The sequence below is a fragment of the Astatotilapia calliptera genome, chromosome 18, assembly GCF_900246225.1.
Source record: "Astatotilapia calliptera chromosome 18, fAstCal1.2, whole genome shotgun sequence".
Lineage (NCBI taxonomy): Eukaryota > Metazoa > Chordata > Actinopteri > Cichliformes > Cichlidae > Astatotilapia > Astatotilapia calliptera.
In genome coordinates, this window is record NC_039319.1 from 10,309,704 (window position 1) to 10,328,871 (window position 19,168).

The window sequence follows — 19,168 nt, forward strand, 5'->3', positions numbered from 1 at the left end:
AATTTTCGCAAACACTCAACGTTGACTGACTTTGAGCTCCAACTTGAATCTGGGATCGATTAAACGCAGAGACGTACAGACGTCACGTGGTGCGTCAGACAGTATGCATCGAACCTGAGCGCGCTTGTGTTGATGGTGGCTACCGCTGTCCCGTTCATTTCCTAACGCACCGGGACCAAACTTCAAGCGACAAGATGTTTCTGTCTGCTGCTGTTCGCTCTGCAGTGTCGCAGGCGGTACGGTTGTGATTTTTTATGAATCTGGGGAAAGGTTTGGGTGCAATTTTCGATAACTTGGAGAAAAAAAAATGCTATGACTCTTCACAAGGGCATGCAGTGGAGGCCGCTCAGCAAAATGACGTTGGGTAACACTAGCATGCTAGCTAAATTAGCTTTCTGCTGTCAAACTTTTAAAAGGCGATCGCTGGAAAAATGTGCAGCGAAAGGAAAACATAGCCGCTAGAATGGGTTTTTAGCAGGCTCGTGTACATGCAGTTGGCTTTAACTTCACCCTATATAACTGCTTGCATGGCTACTGTAAATTCACAGTATGGGAAAACACAGCAATATTAATCACTTAATATTAATCTAGCTGGAAACTTGGATCAGATAACACTGTTTACAATTTACATAAAGCAATGATTTACGTAAAAGTGGCTCAGCACAAGAAGTTTTGTGTATAATAACAGCTTGCAAAAGCTTTAGATCTGTTAAATATCAATTATACTGCAAAGTTTCTACTAGTAAAGTAGTAATTCTACACATTTGTTACTGTACATGTACTTAAGCTATCTAAGGTATTCACTATGCAGAATGTCACATTTCACAGTCATACACATCGTACTATCAGATCATAAATTTTGATTATATAAGTATAATCACTCCAACATTGCAACTGGGACTCATTTTAATTGTTTTATATACAGCTGTGCAGCTTAAACTTTAATAATAAGGCATAATGTGTTACAAGATGTATATTTAATATTATGGTGATGTAGAATTGTTCGCAGCTTCAGATTTCAAGAAAATTCAGTAGTATAAACGTAGTACAATTAATTTCTAAATATAGTGGACTAGAAATAGAAATCTATAGATTTGGGGTTATTAAGTTTTCATATCTTCTTTCGGACTAGTGGGAAACGTTAAAATATACGAAGAGGTTTATTTTACACAACTTTACTCACCTTTACACTATTGTGTCATACTTTATGTAAATAAGATTTTCCAGTAACAAACATTTTAGTTTAATTCCACTTCATCGCTTTAGAGGAAGATTTCTCAAAATAATTTTTTTCTCATACTAGAAAACAAAAATCTTGACTTTAGGCGCAAACTAGGGCTGGGCGATATATCGAGTTTTTAAAAAAAAATTGATATATTTTTATACGAGATATAAGATGTGAAAATATCGTTTATATCGATATAGTATATGTTACGTTTTAATTATACTTGTGGAGCAAGTTTGCCTCTCTTTCGTCCACTTTTGTCTCTACGCAACGTTACTCTGGCTCGCCTATCCTTCACTGAACACAACTCCTCCTCCCCCATAGCTTCACCTACAGGCAGCGACAAGATGGACACGGCAAATCTCCGTTAACGAGTTACTGCGCATCGCCCCGTGCGTGGAGCTGGACGGCGTCAACGTGTTAACGAGCTAACCACGCTAACGCCATGCAGCCCAGAGGGGCTGCACAGCCTACAATCCTTGCATTTTCTCAAAACTTGACAGCGCGCCTGATGTATGAATTCTGGTTGTGCTTGATGACCGCGAACCGATTTTATGTGGAACACAGCGCTCAGCAATCTGTCAAAAATGTTTGAGTACGACTTTGGTAAACTACGGAGCTGTGGAGTAATACGTACTGTGCTTCAACGTAATATTACCGTACTTTGTGTGTATAAGGACCATAAATGACACCTGTTCAGAGTCATGGTTACATTTCAAACTCCAGGCTGTCAGTCACGCAGTAGAACTTGGGAATAGAGCAGCTGTGAAATCTGTCGTTGTTATTATGCTCAGCGTCCTTTAGTTTACATTTTGACTGCACAATTGTGAGCTTTTTGTTATGCACAAAAACAACATTGTTTTAGTTTATTTATGGAGCATTATTAATTAACAAATGCTCATAATATATTTTTGAGTAATTTTTTCATGTACACCTATGCTGTATGTTAATAAAAGTGCCTGTGTGACATCTGGGAAACAGCTTTAACTAAGAACTCTCTTTCTGTTCTTACTTTATGGAATAAAAAAATATCGAGATATATATCTTATATCGCCATCCAGCTAAAAAATATTGAAATTTGAATTTTGGGTCGTATCGCCCAGCCCTAGCGCAAACCTTCCATTTTATTGCTGTATGTATTTTAAAGTTTTATTAATAGTATAGTTGTGTACAAATCAAGGCAGGCGCAGCAGTCACTATAAATTTGACCTTTTACATTGAGCCAGTCAGTCAACAATTACCTACAGTCTTTACTCTTGCAATCTTTGGGTCATTGATGTGAGATTCATATTTTATTATGTCTAAGTGCATCAGTTCTGTTTAAAATATGACTTGAAGGAGTTTAATCTACAGACTAACATTTAAATAAAATAAATAAGAGGTTTAGAAAACTAACAGATGATCTTAAATCACAATGTTAATTTGACATCTGCAGTTTAACTCCTCCCAGTTCCTGGTTCATTTTAAACTTTAAACACTTCAAACTTTTTTACTCGAACACCTGTATTAACTTCCCAAGGGCACACATATAATTTTAAAATGAAATTTAAATTAAATAGAAATTAAGTTAACGTTTACTTCAACATTATCCTAGTTTTACATAAAAACCTCATGTTTTTGGTTGCACCACCTGATATTTTGGGGTTTTAGTTATCGCTGAACTAACACAACTTAAACTTGGGTCTTAGAGAATGAACTCCTGCAAGTCATGAATTAGATTCATTATTTTTAACATATGTTATGCACTCAAAAGTATTGCATGTAAGTAGCATGTTTACTGTAAGAAATGTTGGCATTTGAGATCAGTTTGAATTTAGCTCCATAACATCACTAGGTATTTTACCTGTTTTCTTCTGTTTTGTAGGCCAGGAGTCTGCATCAGTCTGCTGTACGTGCTGGAGCTGGTGGCATTTTTGTGGTGAGTAGCACTTTCTGTTCCTCAGTGCACAAAATGTGTAGAAGGTGACAGACAAAAACAGAGAGTACATGCGGATGCTGTACACGCTGATGCTGTACGGGCTTTTTTTTATACATTGTGTGAGCTCATCATGGTGGGTTACTATAGATCAGCAGCTCATGGAAAATTTTGTAAATTACAGCAACAATTTGTAGTCATTTCTAATATTATCTATATTACTACTAAGTTTAATTGTTACTGCTCATTGTTCAACGCAGTCAGTCTAGCTGTTACTATGTCACACTAACATTGTTTTTTTAGTTACACTGGGGCAGAAGTTCACTTACTTCTGCAATTTTTGTCTATTATTGGAAAATGAATTATTCATGTTAATACATTTTAGAAGGGTTAAGAAAAAGATTTGCTGATGGACTTCATAAAACAGGATTAAACAGCAACACCATATCAGCTTTCTTTACTTGGTGTATGCATAAACAAATTTTCACAAGCATAGACTTTAATCACAAAACTTTTAGAAACTGTATTTATCCTCACCTTGTCTTATTTCAAAAGTGTATTCTGTCTTAGTGAGTGCTGCTCCAAAACCAGGGTTACACAGGTCACGGGAGAAGTGGGAGTCCAATTTGCATGTAACAATTGAGGCAGAACGATGGTCGGAATAATGTCAGAAATGTTTAAATGTAACCATTAATATCAGATACAGACAGACATTACAACAATCTCCATCAAACTTACATCACGCCACAAAAATTAAATAAATATAAACCAGAGTTTATAGAGCATTGAGGAGCGTTTGTGTTTTTGCACAAAGGTAAAGGCATTCTGGCATGAATTTTCCAACATTATGTCAAAGGTTTTAGAGCTACTCTTTCCATTAGATCCTCAAACATGTTTATTAGGGGATTTTAAAGGTTGGTACCCAATTACGAAAAAAGCCAACAGAAGTTCCTGGAACTGTCTCTATGCATTGTTAGAAAGTGCATAACCATTATGTGGAAGTCCGACTTCCAACTACCTATTTTTAGATGGATCTCAGAGATATGTAGATGTGTCCCACTTGAAAACATCACCTACACGCTCAGAAACGACTATAAAACCTTTGTTAACACTATACCAACTCCTTTATTGGACTGATAGGATCAAATGCAAAGGTTTTTAGAACTTATAAACCTACTGTCACCAGTGTCAAGTATTGTCCTTATGCTGTATTTTTGTTATCCTGATCTGTTTGGGTGGGTTTGGAGTGTGTTTTTGTCCATGCGTCACTAACTTGAAAATTTTGCACAAAAAAAAAGGCTCAGCCATTAATTGAAGACACAGCTCTGCAGTATGTTTGTGCAGGATTGATCCCAGTGGTATCTGTTTTCCAAAAGACCTTAATTTATCCAGGGAGGAGCCATTACAGCCACACGAAAACATCTTGTGATAATTTCATGCAATGGAAACTCTCCTTGGTTCCATAGTCCCCCGGTAGTAACATTGTTTTTAACCTGTGCTTGATTTAAAAAAAAATTCTTATGACACTCTTTTTTAATTAATGCATTGGTTGGCTGCTTTAAATTAAAAAACAAAAAACATTAAATTTCTTCCCTCCTCAATTTTTCTATTGCACAAAGGAGCTTTGCTGCTCACAAGGGGGCAGTGTGTGCAGAAGCAGAAATAATAGTTGTCTGTGTTGAGTCTGTTCTCTCGTTGGGTAGTAGCACCTGTTTCCCTCTGGGCTTACATGATGAACTGTTAATATTTTATCAGATACTGTTTGCAGCTCACAGATCTGTTACTCACGCATGAAAGTGGTAGCTGTTAAGGAAAAATTCAGCCTCAGTAGAAGCTTCACAAGATTTAATATATACACAGATAATTATATACTGAAGACGGTTATGTGTGTGTCTGTTATAAATAAAGTTTAATCTACTTTAATGTTATCCTTATTCTTTTTTAGCACAGAGATACTCCTGACAACAACCCTGACACACCTTTTGAGTTCACTGAGGAGAACAAGAAGGTGAGCCTCGCATCTGTGTTGAACAGTATTTTTTTAATGCACTGATGTGGTTTTCATTACCAGTAATAGCAGATAATTGCAGGTATTGATTTTGTGTTATTGTACAAAAGCTGGAATTTCTTTTCAGAAATACCCAAGTTGATTGGGTATTTCTGGGTGCCCAATCCCGGTCCTCGAGAGCTACTATCCTGCAGCTTTTAGATGCATCCCTACTCCAACACAGCTGAATCAAATGGTTTGATCTCTTCAGCATGCCATCATGTTTGGCAAAGGCCTGATAACAAGCCATTCATTTGATTCAGGTGTGTGGGAACAAGGATGCATCTAAAAGCTGCAGGACGGTAGCTCTCGAGGACCGGGATTGGGCACCCCTGGCTTAAGATGTCTCTAGCTTTATTTTGTAACTAATTTAGTAGTTATTTAATTGCCTTTCCACCTTAATACACCAGACACAATGTATTTTCCTGGTATTTTTGTAGAAAAAAAGCTCAACGATAGATGGCCTACCTACTACTGTACTGTACTCTACAATTATAGTATCATTTAATTCATGTACATGAATTATATTAGGACTATTTCACTGTATAAATTGGCCTTATTGTTAAAATAAAAATGGGAAATACAGTTATGGAAAAATATCTTTTTCTGTTCACTGTAGAGGATTGAGGCGATCACTTCAATGTACCCAGAAGGACACAAGCAAGCAGCCACCATCCCCGTGTTGGATTTGGCCCAAAGGCAACATGGATGGCTCCCTATTTCTGCCATGAACAAGGCACAGTCATATTTTTAGTGTTTTCCAGCAGAGTGATGCTCGTCAACACATTTTATATAAATTTTGTATTTCAGGTTGCAGAGGTGCTGGAAATCCCTCCAATGAGAGTATATGAAGTAGCAACGTTCTATACGATGTTCCTACGTAAGCCTGTGGGAAAATACTTCATTCAAATCTGCACGACAACACCCTGCATGCTCTGTAACTCAGACAGCATCGTGGAGGCCATCCAAAACAAACTTGGTAAGAGTGCTTTTCCATTTTATGCTGAGAAACCAATGAAGAGATGAAAACAGATGAAAACAAACTTTTTTTTATTGTGTATGTTTGAGATAAACAGAGACTGAGAACAAATGTATAAATATACAGTTGCCATTGGTATTCAAACAATATCAAGCTGTAACATCAAACAAGATTGAAATCAAGCAAGGAAACTGTCAACACACTTGAGCCTACGTTACATTTAATAGAGGACAAGGTTTGTTCTTTAAGTCAACCATAGTGAAGTTTTACTCTTCCTTTTAACTCGTATATGTGGCTAACAGCTGTGGCACGTCAGGCTTTAGTGCTCGAGTTAAAAATATTTGTTGTTTTAGTAAGACAATCTGTAGAGTGTCAGATGAGACTAGCTGAATATGAAGCGTCTCTCCATTTGGTTCTCCACAGGTATCAAAGTTGGGGAGACTACTCCAGACAAGATGTTCACTGTAATAGAAGTGGAATGCCTGGGTGCCTGTGTGAATGCTCCAATGGTTCAGATCAACGACAACTATTATGTGAGTGCTCGAGTCGTCTGTGCAGATGAACGTTTTAACTAAATTAACCAAATTAGATTAAAGCTCAAACGAGTTTCACAAAGAATGTGTACAGAGCACCGTTTCTGGAGTTCTCCTCTCATGTGGAAAACAGTGCAGGTGTGACACAGCCTGCAACATGGAAGACTCTTAAGGAAATTAAGAGCAGGGAGAAAAAAATAGAGAAATAATCAGCTATAACACGAGTGTTTTCTTATTCATTATATTAGTTTGGAAAAATATCAACCAAGTGTGATGTCAAAATTTTTCTTTTTTGATTCTTTTGTGGTTAACCATGTGAAAATAATTCTACCATGGGACATTTAGTTATTGCAAGCCGAGCTGAAGTGAATTACCCAATTAAAGATGACTGTGAAGGAGGAATTCTCCGCAACACCTCAGCTTGCTGAGGTATCATCATTAGCGAGAAAAGGCACAATGTGTTAATACCAAGAGTACCTTGTGCTGAGGTTGGCATTTTCTTATGTGAATAATTAACACTCAAGCCATACACACAGCCTTTGGAGATTAGATTAATTCAGTCATCAATTACACATTTAGTTTTACTCAGGATGACACAGTTTGCAAATAAGAGCTTGAACTTGTGTCGGGTTGTTCAGGGGCTTCTAAATATGAAGGTAGAAGCAGCTTTGGAGCAGCACACAGGCAGTATTAATTAAGCAGACCACCCGATTCAGTCTTTGTACTTAAGAACATTGTGAGATTTGAAAAAAATGCCATAATGGTTTTGGGCAAGTCTATATCATTCATTTTTAACACTATGGTTCAGCTCTGCAATATCATAAAGTAGCTGTACTGTAAATAAAATAAAATAATTAATTAAAAAAAGCACTATTTGACACTTGTATCCTCTTTAGCACGACTTGGAAAAAAAGCTAAATCTGTCAGAGCTGGTTTGAACTTTACTGACAGTTAAAGTCAGAGTTATTATTGGCTATAGTTATTAGTGGCCATAAAAAATAATTGATTGGAAAACTGGGGATGCGCTGATCATGAAACTCTGGCCCGATACTGATGTTTAAAATAAGCTGAAGACGGTATATGTACTTTTTTTTTTCCCTTTTTATCGTTTTTCTGTTGTTGTTTACTTCCTCTTCTTGGTTTCCTCTTGCAGCCAAACCAAAAAAAATCTTCATTACAAAAATCCTTTCCTGTTTTAAAGTCGATTAGCTGTCTGTTATGCTGTATACTTTATAGTCAGGGAAAACTGATATGATACAAGAGATACATATCAGCCACTGATGCCTATAAATATCACTGCAGATGTCAGTATTCTTGTTTTAGTGAACAAGGCTGATATTGGTAGGCTCATAGATCTTACTATTGATAAATTGGTGCTGCCCTGCATGTCCTAAAGATCAACAATAAGATATTTTGAAAGTTGGGAAAAGTTGCTGTTGGGTGAAATACAGTCACTGACTGACATGGTCAATCTGACATTGATGTAGTATTTATCCATTTATTCAATTTAGAATAAATCATCATAATTTCCTTTGAATTACAAAGATAGTATTTAAAGTATTCCCCTGTCTTTAGAATATAATAGATCTTCTTACAGATTGGAGGATGTGAAAATCAAAACATGGACCATCAGATGACCAAAAGCTAAGCTGCTCTCATCCCTTATTCTAGGAGGACCTTACACCAAAGGATATCGAGGATATTATTGATGAGCTTAAGGCAGGCAGAGTCCCTCCACCAGGACCCAGGTACGTGCACAATTTGCATAATAGATTCTTATATAATTTTAAAGTCATTGAACTGATTGTAGATGAAGAAGTTTGTTCTTTTTCTATAGGAGTGGCCGATTCTCCTGTGAGCCTGCAGGCGGACTGACTTCCCTGACAGAGCCTCCTAAAGGACCAGGATTCGGTGTAAGATCGGACCTGTAGACATTTCTGGGCCACTCTCTGCTTGCTACAAAGGCAAGCTGTCAGTGAAACTGTTATGGTTAAGTCAGATATATTGTGTAAATAAATTGTTCCTGTACATGTTCTCAAGGTGTCAGTGTCTCACTTACATGGATTCCAACAAGGAAAACAAAACTGGAAACATGAAATGCAGGATTTGTAGCAGTTGTTATATTTCTAGATACTTCTAAGCAAAGCTGGCTAAAGGACTGGAATAGTAAAGCTTCTTAATACGTCAATGTAAGCCTAAAGCTAAATATTTTTGTGCATATTGTGATACTACATAAATAGTATGTATTTCTACCTCAGTAAGTTATGTGACAGTTTCCACTGTCATTGCCACTTCAGTGATGGCCACCTATGGAAACCTTATGAAGGGTTTTTACTTAAGTATGAATCACATCCTTTGTACACTCAAATTCATTCAAATATGACATCTCAAAATTACAGCATAGCACATGCACAATAAGATGCATTTTCCTACCATGTATGCCCCTATGGAAAAATCATGTAATTAAAAGCTCACAGTACAAGCTAAAGCTATTAGATGTTTATTGAAGTACTACACATGCTAAAACAAAAAGTATAAAGCCTTTTTAATTAACACTAGCTCTACCAAAGTCATTTTTGGTCCTTAATATTTTGTTCTGAATTTTACTGGATGTAAATATATTTTAGTGGACCAATTTTAGATGTCTTTCAATTACTGTGGATCAGTGACATTTAAATTGTTTATTCATAAAGAAAACCTTTGGTAAACGGTAAATACCACCAGATATGCTGCTACGCATGGTGTAACAAATTATGATTAAATTGTAAAGTTATTTTACTACATGTTACCTCTATTTAGTTCATTTCAAATGTGGTTTATTGACATTGTTTCATTATATTTGGTTCTGGACATACATTTAAGACATTAGTAGAGACTACCTGATGGTTCTGACAGGAATAATATAAAAATTATTTCATCTAGTACATGTCCAATTAATATACTCCAAATTAGACTGTGGGTAGTATCATTGTGACTGACTTTATTAACAAAAGAACCACGTATTGACCTTAAGATTCCGCCTGCTTAAACACCTTTAAAGTTGATTCATTCAAGACATTACATGATAAACACAGCCCCCTTAGCCTTGAACAGCACCCCACTTCCTACAACTGGTCCTGTCGTTTCATTTTCATCCCATCCCGAGGCCGTTTTCATGTCTAGCCGGTACCCCTCCCCCACTTTCCTCGTACCAATACGCTTTCAACCCAGCTCTTCTCTGCAACATATAACATTATGCACGGTGACGCATGCGCAATGCATGCAACATGATGCAAATGTCACTGCGCAACCAATTCTAAGCTGGCTCATACACTGAATTGGCGGGCTAATAGGTCGACTTAACCAGATCGGCTAATTACTGAAACTGCGGCCTGAAGTCCGCAGCCATGCTCACGACAAAGAAGGAAAACGCCATTCCTCTGTTAACCTCAGCCGTGATCTTCGAGAAAGTTCCCACTGACCGCAGCACAGCAGCGGAAAAGATGACGTCAAGTGCCCATTCCTGTTCTCTCTCTCCCTCTCTCTCCCTCCTTTCGGTTCAAATACACACGCTCAAAAGCCACTTTGAGGTGCTACACACACCGCTAACGTACAACATGTCTCAGCAAAAAGCGTATTCTTAAAATTAAAGATGCGAATTTACTCACGGCTTCGGTTAAATGAAAGTTAAACCGTTTGACACATACCCATCTACAGTCTATCCAGCAGACGCAGACCTTATAAGCTCGGTGGTGCTCTGGTGGTCACATGATTTCTCCCTACCAATGAAAATGACGCTTGCATGTTTTGCTAGGTTTTTCTCCGAGAGGACGAGCGACGAACTGCTTGGATGTTTTCAAAACCAGCGATGAACGTCACACAGCCGTAGGGTACGGTTAACGTCCAGTATTTAGGAAATTAACTGTTAATATTGCGCAATAGTCACATATAGCGGAACCTGAATGAGTCGGTGGGAACGTGTAACCCCTTTTAAAGGTAAGCGCAAAACGAGGTTTCTTGTTTGACTGCCTCGGATCAGGATGGGTAAAAAAATCCTAGCAATCTGGCTATGTTGTACTGCAAGCTGGCTAACGTTAAGCTAACTTGACGTAAACTGCGTGCGAAAATGGGAATGTTATGTGTTTGCGTGGGCTTGGTATAGTTGTGCGCCACGTGCGTTACACACATTGAGGACTTATTCTACGCTAACTGAAATTTCCACCCCAGTAACTGCCTTTAGTTGCTCGGTGCTTTCAAAGCGAGGATACAGAGCGCTGATAGGAAAATGTCGGGGCGAAGCAGAGCGAGCTGGGTTAGCTTCAGACAGCCAGACAGCCAACGGGACTGTGTAGGTCTGGGAACAAGCTCGCTAGCTAGCTTAGATTAAGCGCTGGGGAGGGGGATCGTTGTGAGGGCAGTAAAGGAGCTGCAGTGGGCTTTTGTCTCGGGCTGTGCTGTGCTCCCTGTGTTGACTGTTGCTGTTTAATCGCGAAACGTGAACTTGAATTTGCCTTGTCCTGGCCAAGCACTAGCATTAGACAACATATTTACTCGCAAGACGAATTTCACCGCCAGATTAATCAACTAACACCACAGCTCGTGTTTATTATCTATGTCCAAGTTGCGAATTTTAGCGCTCAACAACATTACTTTTTGATTATTGGAAGCACGAGCGGCATTAACGTTGGTGGGTGGTGGTTTCTGCAATGATCGAGCCAACGCCACTTCGTTTATTTACAACCAGCGTAGTTTGGCGGGACAGTAGCAGTCAATATGCTGTAAAATGTAGTTATGATTTGTAAATTCTCTCAAGGAACTAGCATAGCTATTAGAAATCCGGAGCTTGCGCCTCCCAGGCAGTGACTGTGACATCTTGGGGGTGTGTTGCCTGATACAAAAGCTGCTTGTCTTTACATGGCTATCTGTGCAGCAACCCGTCTGAATCAACCGAAACGTCAACCTGAAATTGAACATACGTTAAGTTAAAGAGTTTTATTGGATTGCAGCACGTCTACACTGTTAAATTAAGCTTTAATTTTTTTTAGAATCAGTCCGAAATTGGTCCTAGTGGCAGTATTTTTAAGTGACCTCTGTCTCATACAAAATACTGTGTATTCGTCTTATACTATTATATTGAATGCAGTATGTAGACAGTGTAATGGTCATATTGTAATGGTGTTTAATTAATCTGTTTTTTCATACAGTTAAAAAAAACAACAGTATTAAATGTAAAATATATTTTTTATGTCTTTGTTAAGGAACAGCACATGTAAATACAGTTAACTGGCCATTTTAAAATAATTGTTTCATTTTCAATATTACAAGAAATGTTCATTTTGGGATCATGAAGAAGAATGCTATTTAGCACCACAATTCAAACATGAAAACGTGTCATATTCAGAGATTAACTAATCGAGCAGCTGCTTAAAGGTTACATCAAAAATAAAACCATAAGAAACCAACTGTCAGAAACGCATACTCTTATTGTCTCTTTTGGGGGGCTTATTTTAATTTTGGAGACATGAATATTGACTTGAATACTGCTAGTGTTCTAGAAACCTCCATTTACAATTTGAGAGTTACTAAAATAAAGCATTAGTTGTTACAATTCAACTGTTGTGCTGACAATTGATTGTAGCATCAGCTTGCGTCTGTGGCCTTTTAAATAACCAAATCTTACAGGAATGCATGAAAAATACTCTTAAAACAGGGTGATCTGTTTGTCATTTCAGTTAAAGTTATATTTAGTAATTTCACTCTTTAGCTGACCTTAAACCAGGAACTGATTAATTAAACTGAATTTGTTAAGATTATAGAAGGTTGTATAACAGCAAGCATACTTCCAGTTTGCCATGACACATCATAATTGACCTTACTACTAAGGAACAGCACTTAAATACCTTAAATGGTGAGTCCTCAATGATGAGTAAATTCTTGCGCAATTGTAATTACAATTCCTTTAGAATAAATCTTGTTAAATCATTTTTTAAAACTTAACCTTAACCTCAGCTGCAATTTAGATAAATCACCAGGACCATGCTGCAATTATTTGCTTATTAACAATGTACTAAGGAGCAAGTTAGGATGTAGTAATACATGATACTTTTTCATATTAATGTTTTGTTAAATGTAGTCCACTGTTAATCTGCTATTCCTTTACATACATTTTATATAGACAGAACAGTAAATAAAAATGTTATTCATAGACTTAAATTGGCAGTAGCTGATTTTTATCAATAGAACATATCACTCTCATATTAGGGAACATGATTCTTCAGGCATTAAAGTGCTGTCTTCTCCCTTGATTGATTGATTGGTCACTGCTGTTTTGGACTCAATTGTACGTGGTGGGATTAGTAGGCTTTTCATTAGTGTGCTTGTGTCACCTCGAACTTTTGTTTTTTAAAATACTCTTTTACTTTCTGTAATGAGTTTGTACTAACATCTCTCTCTCACTCTCTCATTAAATGATGGTGTCCAATAATAAATGTCAGTTTTAAGTAACAAAAAGGCACTGCCCTGGCTTTTGTTTATCGTTTTGTTCATTGCAAACAACATTTATTTAGTTGTATTACTTAATTGGTGATTTTAAAAATGCATAACCTCAGTGTAACGGTGTGATTCTCTACAAAAGATTAGGTTCTTTGGGGCGTATAGGTTTAAGGGTATATTAGGGCTCTCCAGTTAATCAAAATTGACATTCAATCTAATGATTTAAAATTAGATTAAACAATTAAGGCAGTTCCTTCTTTTATCACATCTGTGCACTCATTTGCCCTGTGTTATAAATCCATGGCACCTTTTCCTTTGCTGCGTGTGTATCAGATTCATGCTCCTCTGTTAAAGTTAAGACACAACCTAATGTGCACATCGCCATTGACACAGTCAGCACAAGCACCGGCATATGCTACATCCTAAGCTCTACATAAATTCCCAGCAGAAGCATAAAGTCAGTGTTCTGTCCTTCTATTAACCGCCAGACGTACTCCTTGACATGCTGTACCAGATTTAGATCATCTTTTGGTCAGCACTAATATTAAAACAATTTTAATTGTCTGAAAACACTTTGGTTTTAACAAGTAGAGAAAGGAGAATTAAATTTGAAAAAAGCTGCTTTCATCTGCTCCCTTATTCACGAGGAATCGCTACAGTGGGTAACTCCAGATGTTGAATTTGGATGAATTTCTTTTTGTACTGGTTGCCCTTCATGACACAACCCCACAGGGATTTGTGTTTCTTCACAGCACTGAACCGGGGATCTCAGGCTTCTTAGGTGAATGTGTAAAGCACTACTGTGGAGCCACTGGAAAGGAGCATCAAATGCCATTCCCGGCTTTTGTACTGGCAATCTGTGCTTGATGCTTTTGTCTGTGATCTCAATGTGAATTGCCATAATTGAGCAGACTTGGGGTATGGGCTCCATGGACTGGACTTGTTGTGCTGCATCAGATAGAGGATAGATTGCATGGGGATCCAGAGAGTTTGTAGGTCAAGTCAATACTTTGAACTCTTTGTTTTTTGTTGTTTTTTTGTTTGTTTGTTTGTCTTACTTTTCATGTTCTTCCAGAGAATACTGGGATACATTGTCCTGCTGTTAGCTGCTACCAACAGCCATGGTGGCTGCTATTGGAGGTGTTGTGTTACTAATCAGCAATTTCAAAAACAATAAGTTGCTTGCTTGTTTGACTTTTCACCTCAAGATTTTAAATGAATCAGTCCCAAGTGAAATTAAAGATAGCATTAGGGTTAGGGTTTGGTATGTTCTACTGTTAACCTCTGTGCATAGTGTAACAATGGTTGGGTGGGTGGTGGTGTCAGTATGATATTTTTTTTAATTTATTTTTTTAATAAATACATTTATATAAAGGCTTCCAGAAAACATTTCATTGTTGACCTGTTAGTGGTTTTGATGTTGGGGTTTTAAAATAATTAAATTTTTCGAAATAGCTGCCCAAACAAGTACTTAGGAGTAATAAAAGACTTGCACATGTGCCGGATGACACACAAACAACACAAAAGGACAAGAGAAAAGCTGTGTAAATACTACTATCCCCTTCAAAGTTTCAGCATGTCAAACTCATCAAGACATACTTCATTGTCGTGTTTGTTTTGTTGTTATGTCTGCATTGCTGATGCACCAGTTCACTTTCTTCTGTTTCTGCCTGGCTACCTTTGTTATTGGTGCGGTAAGACAGCTCAACATTTTTCAACTTAGTCTTTTTTTGTGAGTTTTATTGACCTTTAGATATAATTTAAAATGAAAAACAAACACCTAGAAAATGTGAGGGAGGTAGGGAAAGGTAGGCTTAGTACATTAAAACATGAATGGTTGCATGTCCTGACCAGTGGGTGTTTTTTGATAGTAAAGTTCCTCTTCAGTCTAATTGCATAAAGTCTGTGGTTGCATGTGGGGGTGAAAAGAGCCCCAGGCTCATGAGGACTCGCATGTCTTGAGAGGCCTGCAAGTTGGCTATGGGGTGAACAGCAGAATCTCAGAGCAAATGGTCAAATGTTACAGTTTGCCAAAAGTGGACCGGGCGATCTGGAGACAAAGGCAATCATTGATCCTTCCACAGGTTGATCTTCAGAAATCTAGCGGGTTTTACTTTCCTGAGATAGATCTTTCTACCAAAGGCTCCATTTTGGCCATTTTGGTTCATGGTCCACTAAACAGTAAGTTAGAGTTTTTAGGGAAGGACTAGAGCAATTCTTCCCCAAATTCCCAACAAGCTGAATTTACATTGTTGTCAAACTGCAAGGTAAATGGGCACCTTTCTGCCATTAGATAGCAGGCATTGCCCATTATTCCAGAAGCCGTTGAAATTATAATGACATTAACCTCCTAAGACCCGAACTCTTCCACGGCATGCATTTTTAATTTCTCTTTGATATTTGGGCATATTGGGGCCCAATGAATGTAAAAACAAAGAATTACCAGATTAATTTTTTTTTTTTTTTTTTACCTGATTTGTCTTTTTATGAATCAGAGCCACATATGAGGATATTCATTTAAAATTTTGATAGAACAGTAGCAGTATAATGTCCTCGTAAATGGATATCAGGCCCCGGTTGAGCAAAATTGAGTATTTTTGTCTAAATAACCCAAAATGTGATGTCCACATATGTGGACGGCAGGTCATAGGAGGTTAATGCACTTTGTCTGCAGTTGCCAGTCTGCCCATCCTATCATTGCATTGACAGTTCTATTATAGTGTATTTACTCACAGGCATATGACTAACTTTACTTTTAAAAATCTACTTTTGATAATAAGCTGGCTGACACCTTCATCAAAAATGTCTAGCACATGTATGGGGTGAAGAGCCAGTGGGCAGATATCGGTTGACATGTAGCTTGATGACGATCAGTTTCACAAACCAGCTGGCAAATCTTTTTTTGTTTTTCTTTTTTTATTTAAAATTCAACCAGTTTCCGCAAGAGAATATGACCTGTTGTTCTCTGAGAGTATTTTTGTTAGAACTGGCATATGATATGTTAATTTCCTCTTTCAAATTGATTGGATCTTGTTTGTGTTGCTCTTCCAAAGCTTTTGCTTTCATTTTCACTCATCCTTCTTTCCTTCAGACACTAAATTAGCTTTTATTGCTCGTCTACAAATCCCTTACAGAGTTTGTCTCATGGCGTAGTCAATTGCAGGTGAGACTTTGCCATAAAGGAGGGGCATGTTAAACAGCAATTCAATTGTGACTCAACTGTCACAACTGCGTATCAATCCATATGTCAATGTGATATGACTTCCTGTAACGATGAAGTGTTTGATCTGCAGAAAAACTGTTATTTAAAAGTAATGTCATTAAGCAAGTTAAAACTACTTATGTTTAGACGGAGCATTTTGTTTTTGTATTTAACATTGTAGCTTTATGTCATATAGTAATAAAGTGATCATCTGAATAATTGCTTCTTGCGGTCGCGCTGTGGTTGAGACATTAATTACAGAGCAGTTTTGGTCAGTTTGAAATATTTTCTCTGGCTGTCTTGGCAATATTTAATGCCAGCATTTATCTTCTGATCACACTCGCATGCATAGTGACAGGTCTGGATTCTCAAAAATCTAATTTTCCTCTTATTTCTGCCAGATCATGGAAATCAGATGGTGGGAAAGAATCTGCAGTCACATCAGTTTTACACATGCCGTCGAGGCAGATCGTCATAAGAGGCATAGACAGAAACGTGCTGAGAGCCATGCAGACGCTTGTAAAGAAATGCAGCCCAAGTACACAGTTAATACTGAACTGAAAGTCCAGCTACGTCAAATTTTCAGATTTCTTAGATTGTTATTAGACTCCTTCCAATATTTTCTTGCTTAATAATGCAAGCACAAAGAGGGCTTGCTCTAAAAATAACTGGAAAACGTTAGCATGACATCTATAGTATAAAGCCTCTCCAGACAGACTATAAGCTTCTTAGAGAATAGGGTATTGACTAAGGTGCTGTAATGCCTGAGCAATTATGTAAGGGCATACGTTATTTCCTCTTTACAGTGCACTTCTTGAGAAAATTTGTTTGCATTACAGTTGTTCATTTGGATTATTTTTCATACAGTGGAAAGTACATAATACTTATTTCCAGTTTTTATTGTTTTTGTCTCCAGTATTATACAAGATTTTGTTTTTGTAATTTGTTTTAGTCCATAACACAATGCCTAACTTGCCATATCAAATGTTTTGTGCGTTATGCATTTTTTGGGTGAGAAGTAATTTAAGAAAGGGGAAAAATAAGAGGCGGCAGATTAAAGGAGTAACATTCACATGGAGGTGGAGGGTTCTAAATGCAGATCGGTGCAATGGAAAATGTCTTAAGCTATTTAGAAGACATTCTCTTAGAGAACAAGAGAGAAAGGTATTAACCCTTCACGGGTTTAGGGTTAAGCCTAGACACAAAGTGATGACTTGGACATCACTGAGTGAAGGAAAGTAATGATTTCATATGAGCTTAAGCTTACTAAATGTATTGGTTCATTTCATGTGAAACATAAGCAGTCTGTTTAAGACCTAAACTTGTGCCTTTTGTACTCGAGTCCTTCACATTGAGAGTTTTAGCTTGGCTATCTTTGGTATTTTGGGCCTATATGTTGTCTGCTTGGTCTGATCTTTGCCATATTGCAGCATTTCACAGCAACAAAGAGCAAGAATGACTTATGGTTGTAATAAAGCTGTTTTACTTTACTAACATTCTGATTGGGGTTCCTCTTTTTTGTTTTGAGTGCTCACAGCAGGGCCATATCTTCAGGGAAATCCCCCCCAAACAGTCATTTTTTTTTTTTGTTTTTTACTCTTCACTCTTCAGCAAAGTGAACACCACTGCCCACTGAGTATTGATAAATTGGCATTATTGGTTATTGAGGCTACTGTGGCTGTGCCGTTTAAGCTTTGTGATGGTGAAGATTGGTCATCTTAGAAGATGGAGTGAAATTTAAAAAGGTTACAACAAATGTGATGGGAAAAACTCCAAGCACAATAAGCCAAAGAAATTATCTGTTTCCTCTATTTGAGGCAGCTTAAAATTCTGTTCTGTATCACTTTCACTTCATCTTGTCGACTACACTTATTGGGTTGCAGTTCAAAAGGGAGCATGAAAGCAAGCAGTGGTCATGATGTGATGTGCCTCAAGCTAGACCAGAACCTGCAGTTGGCTCCATCAGCCGAGTATCTGCGTCTTCAAGAGGCCTAGCAAGCGTGCGCTTGTGCATGTGTCTGTGAAGAGGGTGGAGCCTCCTGATTTCACAACATGTGCTGGCCTTTGCCAGCAGCTGAATGTGTGCAAAGTGTTGTTTTTGTTTGGTACGTTGAGTGCATTATCTTTGTGTGTAACGGCTTGATAATCTATTGTATGCTTTTAAAGGCCGACAGTTCGAGAGCCTGTGACCTTCCTGCGTGACTGTGAATGCACCTCATGCGCACAGGAAGGAAGGAACAGACTGGGTTGCAGTATTACAATGCTGTAGGTTTTTAAATTATTAAAGAGCTCTTAAAGTTTTATTTTATGAATGAGCAGTGAGAGATATATCTGTCTGTTGCTAGTTTATTGTGAAAAAAGACAATTTGACAGTGGGTGTGTTCTTTGCATTCTTCATGGACTGCTTTCACTTCACTGATGCCAAAGAAAGCAGTCATATCCTGTTTACTCTGGCTCGGTTTTGTGACCATGCTTTCGGAAGGCTGAGGACCCTCCTGCTGTAAAATAGGTTAATGAGATTTTCATTCACTGGACAATTTCAGTGGATTCCTTTTGGTTGTAGAATAAATCGCGTCACTGAGCTCTTTTTGAGTGGAGAAATGTGATCAGATTGTGCTAATCATTGGCAGTACTCTGCATGCTGCTTTATGCTATCCATGACTGTGCTAGTTTTCATTTTAAATGGGTTTAAAGCTAAGGTGAAAACAGGCTACAATTGAGATCGCTTAGGGTTATTATACAGGAAGTAACCTATACACCTATCATAAGAGTTAGGGTTGCCTTTGATGATGGGTT

The 19,168-nt window shown here is 37.7% G+C and overlaps 2 protein-coding genes across 3 annotated transcripts in view; both read left to right on the forward strand.

Moving 5' to 3' along the window:
- The first annotated feature begins 77 nt into the window (after positions 1-77).
- ndufv2 (NADH:ubiquinone oxidoreductase core subunit V2) lies at positions 78-8,734 on the forward strand. The gene is made up of 8 exons (XM_026150145.1): positions 78-236; positions 3,090-3,143; positions 5,086-5,148; positions 5,807-5,923; positions 5,998-6,166; positions 6,590-6,699; positions 8,371-8,447; positions 8,537-8,734. The coding sequence occupies exons 1-8, from the start codon at positions 195-197 to the stop codon at positions 8,628-8,630; spliced, it is 726 nt and encodes a 241-aa protein (XP_026005930.1). The 5' UTR covers positions 78-194; the 3' UTR covers positions 8,631-8,734.
- A 1,728-nt stretch (positions 8,735-10,462) lies between these two features.
- ankrd12 (ankyrin repeat domain 12) overlaps positions 10,463-19,168 on the forward strand; it is a 40,119-nt gene continuing 31,413 nt past the window's right edge. For both annotated transcript variants that reach the window (XM_026150142.1, XM_026150143.1), the window contains exon 1: positions 10,463-10,674. The gene's annotated coding sequence lies outside the window, so the exon portion shown is untranslated. The remainder of the gene's footprint in view (positions 10,675-19,168) is intronic.